The 5,448-nt window shown below is 40.2% G+C and overlaps 1 protein-coding gene across 1 annotated transcript; it reads right to left on the minus strand.

The window, feature by feature from the left end:
* Positions 1-2,559: 2,559 nt before the first annotated feature.
* On the minus strand, positions 2,560-3,213 carry LOC147497410 (uncharacterized). Its single transcript, XM_086562875.1, has 2 exons — positions 2,988-3,213; positions 2,560-2,921 (listed from the first exon to the last, which is right to left on the minus strand). Exons 1-2 carry the CDS (start codon positions 3,211-3,213, stop codon positions 2,560-2,562), a joined length of 588 nt encoding a protein of 195 aa, XP_086419001.1.
* Between the last annotated feature and the right edge of the window lie 2,235 nt (positions 3,214-5,448).

The following is a 5,448-nucleotide window of genomic DNA, read 5'->3' on the forward strand; positions in this document are numbered from 1 at the left end:
AGAAATAGCAGGAGAGTTCCTTCGAATCTTGATACCATGTAATTCATTAATATTTTCAGCACAAGTGATCATCCTAGACAAGGCCTCAGTGACTAGAATGAACAAATATGGGGAGAGGGGATCCCTTTGTCTCAGCCCCCTCTCAGGGCAGAATTTTCCTAATAGGGAGCCATTTTAAAGAAATTGGAAGGACACAGTAGAGAGGCATTGAAAGATCAGCTCTCTCCACTTTGTACTAAGCCCAAGCCTTTCAAATAGCCCATCCAAAAAGGACCATTCCACCCTATCATAAGCTTTGGCCATATCCAGCTTCAAGGCAATCCATCCTCCTTTCTTATCTCTCATGTTTTTCATATTATGAAATACCTCACAAGCTAACCCAATATTATCCCCAATACGTCTACCTTTAATAAAGGCCCCTTGAAAAGGGGAAACAATCTTATTGATATGCTGCTTCAATCTGTTAGCTAGGATCTTGGAAATGATCTTATAGCTAAAGTTGCACAGACTGATTGGCTTAAACTTTGCCACATGGTCAGGATTAGAGACTTTAGGGATCAAGGCAATAAAAGTTTTATTATAACTAGGGTTTAGGTGCCCTGTTATAAAGAAATTTTTAACAAAGGCACATTTACTAGCCGTAACAATGTCCTAGCACTTTTGATAGAAGACACCCTGGTATCCATCAGGGCCAAGTGCCTTCAAACTCCCCATCTTATTTACCACATGCCATATATCACTATCTAAAGTTAACAACTCATTCTCCCTAGTGGTGATGCAAGGACTAAACAATTCTATAATGTTATTGTTGACAGGGGGAGTCTCATAGGCATAAATATCAGCAAAATACTTATTCATAGTGTCTTCAACCTCTGCTCTCCCTTCTTTACAGATGTGCTCATCATTCTTAATTTTTTCAATCTGATTCTTCCTTCTCCTATATATAGTAGAGAGATGGAAGAACCTAGTGTTCCTACCTCCTTCCTTAATCACATGATTAGTGGACTTTTGTTTCCAGTAAAGCTCTTCCTTCTCATACCACTCTAAAAGAAGAGCTTTTAAAGCCACAACTTTTTCATAGGTGATTAAACAAAGGTAAGGTCAGAACCTTATCTAAGTCCTTCTGCACCTTGTTGATATTAGTGAAGATATTACCAAACACATGCTTATTTAAGTTAAGCAAATCTCTTTTAGTATCAGCATGTTTAATTATGAATCACATTCAAATCAGGTATCACATGTGAGGTGGAATGCCATGCTTTATCAATCAGAATAATATAGTTACTATCACGCAGCCACATATTACAAAATCTAAAAGGCCTATACTATTTTTCTTCTTTTTGATAGGGTTATATACTAAAAACATTACTTTTGTATTAACTCTAATTCTTCATATTTTGAATGAGAATCATATGGACAAATGTTATGCATATTATATATGTTATTAGTTATATGCATGCGTCTAATACTTTATGTTGTAGATGATATGGTGTGTGGTGACACACAAAAGATCATATCATCAGTACCTCATAAAGTAGAAGTAAACGTTCACAACCTAGATGGATTTGGACAAACCATTGGTATGGTTGTAGTATAATCTGGTATTAGTCTATCTTGACTACAGGATTACACTAGTACACTTTTTGTGTATTGAACAGGACCAAGTGAGGTTGTTTCTCTTTATACTGACTATATAAGAGAACAAACACCTCTGTTATTATGGATGCTTGTCCTCCTAATCCAGATATAATAATGGGAACTTACGTGTATTGTACATTGCTTTAAATCATCAATGAGTGAGATTCATTTGTGAATCAACAAACTTGATAGATTGGGTAATGACATTGTATATAAGGTGTGCTGTTGATTATAGAAGGAATCCGTGACCCGCAGGAAGTCGGGTTGATGATGTCCCCTTGAGGAGCTCATAAGGATTGTCATGTAAACCCTGTAGGTGGATTTAATCCGACATGACAATGAGGTTGAGTGGTACTACTCAAGGACATAAGAAGTTGATTAATGTAGTTGTTAGTAACTTGACTTAATCAACGGGCATTCAATATCTTAACATGGGGAGATCAAAAAGCATATAATATGGAGCCCATAAATGTAATACACATAATTTGGGATTAGGGCGGTAGTGCAACAATGGCCTTTAGTAGAATAAGCCATTTGTTGACTGACTTGGGCCGTGTGTTTTGGGCAAACATGGGAAGCCCAAGCCCGTCAGGATACCTAACCCTAATTTCTCCTCATGGTCCCTGTTGTAGCCTATATAAAGAAACCATTTTCTTCTTGGCCGAATTAAATGATTCAGTGATTGAAAAAGAGAGGCAAAGAGAGAGAGAAAGGGTTAGTAGATCGTTGCCCACACAACGTCCATTCCAAGGATAGGAATACAACATAAGATCAAGAGGTTGTTGATTCGTAGAGCTTGGATTCTCAGAGTTATCACAGTTGATAAAATGTATGATTCTAACCAAAATCGTGAACACCCTTTATTCCGTTGTGCATGGGTTTTCACGGTTTGTAAATCATTCAATGCAACCATAACAGTTCCTACACTTTTTTCTCAAGATCCATGATAAGAGACAGATGATCTGAGGTAGCATTAGAGAAAGTCCTGACATGCACATGAGGGAATAAGGCCATCCAGTCAAGGTTTGCTAGAGCCCTGTCTAACCTTTCTAAGATATGGTCCTTAGGCTTCCTATTATTACTCCATGTGAACTTGGGTCCCTTAAACACAAGATCAACTATCATATCATTAGAGTTCACCATGTTTTTTGTGAATTTACTTCTACCCCCAATCTTCTCACCCAGAGAGGAGATTGCATTGAAGTCCCCAAGCAGGCACCAAGGCCCAGGGATAGAAAGGGTCGGAGCTCTAAGCTCATCCCAAACCTTAACCCTGTTATAAGCTAAAGGCTCCCCATACACAAAGGAGAAAAACTAGTCATCATTATGAAAGTACTTTGACAATTTACCTGTAACTTGATTATGAGATGCCCCAAGAATCTGCAGATCTACTCCTTCCCTCCACAAGATAGCCAACCTACCACTTAGCCCCTTAGCAGAAATAGAAAAGTAGCCACTGAACTTTATTGCCTTACTTAATCTACTTATACTATTACTACTAGCCTTTGTTTCAGCCAAACAAATGATATCCACTTCAAACTTCCCCACTAGGTCCTTTAGTTGTTGAATTGTCATGGTGGTACCAATACCCCAGCAGTTCCAGGCGTGTATCATCATGGAGACCGAGGTAGCTATTCTAGGATAGCCACCGCGAACCCTACAGATGAGTTAGATGTTCCTTCCTTTCGGTTTTCGTTTAGAGTATACCTACTATATGTCCCCATCTCTTTTGAATTTGACCTTGCCTCAGACCTTTCATAGTTTCCCATATTGCCACTACCCAATTGTTCTTCCCCGAACCCCAGCCTCCTATTGGTGGACTGGGCCACAAAAGAATCATCAACCCTCAGTGGTGGTGGTTGGGTGACACTATCCTCTGAGCTGGATGGTTGGTCATAAACTAGCTTCTCATTGGCAGGTACCATTTTATCCTCTAGGTGTCCACGATGCCCCTGTTGGTGTTGGTTGTAAGCTACCATTCTTCCTTCACCAGATTCACTATACAGCGAAAAAATCTGTGCATTTTTTGGGATTAACTTGTTTCCTTTCCCCTCTTTTCTCATAGCATTAGCTTTAAACTTAGCCTTTTTGGACCGGTTAATAGCATTCCTTACCCGTCTTCCAAGCATTTCCCCACTCTCCTTAGCTTTTGGTCTCACCATTTCCATTAAATCTAGAGCAATATTTCATTTTTTGTGAGGGTCTGGCTCTTGCACTTCAAATTCCAGTTCTTCCTCTGAGAGCTTTGAGACAGGATAGCGGCTACTATTTATATGTGTGTCCATTTTTCTCTTTCTTTTCTTGGAACCAGCCAATCTTTTAAAGATTTTGCCCTTCTTTCGAACCAGCTCCACATGTTGTACCTGTCTTGTCGAATCAAACCTAATCGGCTTGTCATTTCCCACACTTTGGTAATCTAGCAGAAAGCCAGAGGTTGTAGTAGGTGGCTGAGATCTCGAGAGGGCTAGGTGATTTGATTCTTTATGTTTATCCCCTGTTGATCTAGCCTCCATCGTGATAAGAGAATTGTTTGGGCTATGCTTATCTGGCTCAGCACCCTTTTGGGCATGTTCTTGTGCTTTCCCTGTGTTTTCCTTAATTTGGACCCTATGACTGCCATCAGTTTCTGACCCCATACTTCCCATATCCAAGTCCACAACAGCTTTTTGGATTGGGCCCAACATACCCTTATCCGTTGTTTTTGTTAGTTACCGTTAGGCTGACATGTTGTGCAGGTAATTGTACTTCTCCTGAGGCCCCAACAGCTCTATTAAATTTGTCCTTACCATCCGAGCCACTTGGTGGCATGTTTACTTGCCTTTTCTCTTGCTTGCCACGTGCGGCCTTGCTCCGCCCATATTCCTCCACACTCCCGGTGGCCGAAATTTCATCCAATCATGGTTTCTGAGGTGGTCTAGAGATAGTCAAGGTATGCTTCCCTGAGTACGCTATGCCATTGAAAAACAGATTGGCCTTTAGTTGACTTGTGAAATTATGCTTAATATCCTTTGGAGATCCCCCACAGTTCAATATCTCATACCAATGTTGTGCTCTAATCCGGCATGTATATTGGTCACTGCCAATAACTCCACAAAAGAAACAAAAAAACTCTAATTTCTCATACTTGAGCTTGACTGTGAGCTCTTCCTCTGTTTCCAGCCGAACCTTCTGATCTTTTGATAGCCGTTCCTTAATGTCCATTTCTACCCTCACCCTTGGAACAGGTTTATTGAAATCTGGTGGGCATGAGAGATCTTCCTTCTGGACTCTCCCCAGCTCAACCCCTATCTTCATAACATTTGCTTTATTAATCTGCTCCTTAGGGAGATCCCATATCTGAATCTAGAATTGGACGAGATCAAAGAGATATTCCTCCAGCTTCCTTCCTTGAACCCATGGTTTAATTGACAAGATGTAGCCATGAATAACCCAGGGTCCATTCTCCATTACATGATGATATTCCTCTTCCAGCTCAAATTTGATCTTGACATGTTCCCTGGACAGGAGTTCAAAAGTAATGTTACCCTTCGTTTGCCAGATGCGGTGGACTTATTCCTCAAAGTCCTCCAGAATAATAGGGTGGCCACCATGCATTTTCCCAGCAACTGAAAGCCTCTCATCCATAACTCCTATATTGATGCAATCGATCGACACCAGTTTTTGTTTCTTTTGAAAGAAAAGTTTCAGCATATCCTTTTGAATAGCATCAATCTTGCTACTATAACTACCTGACGATGAAGCTCCGGCCATTAAAGCTCTGGCCATCTTAAAGAAGAATTTTACACAATCATATAATGTACGGTCAATTTT

This window comes from Coptis chinensis, chromosome 5 (genome assembly GCF_015680905.1).
Source record: "Coptis chinensis isolate HL-2020 chromosome 5, ASM1568090v1, whole genome shotgun sequence".
In the NCBI taxonomy this organism is placed as follows: Eukaryota; Viridiplantae; Streptophyta; class Magnoliopsida; order Ranunculales; family Ranunculaceae; genus Coptis; species Coptis chinensis.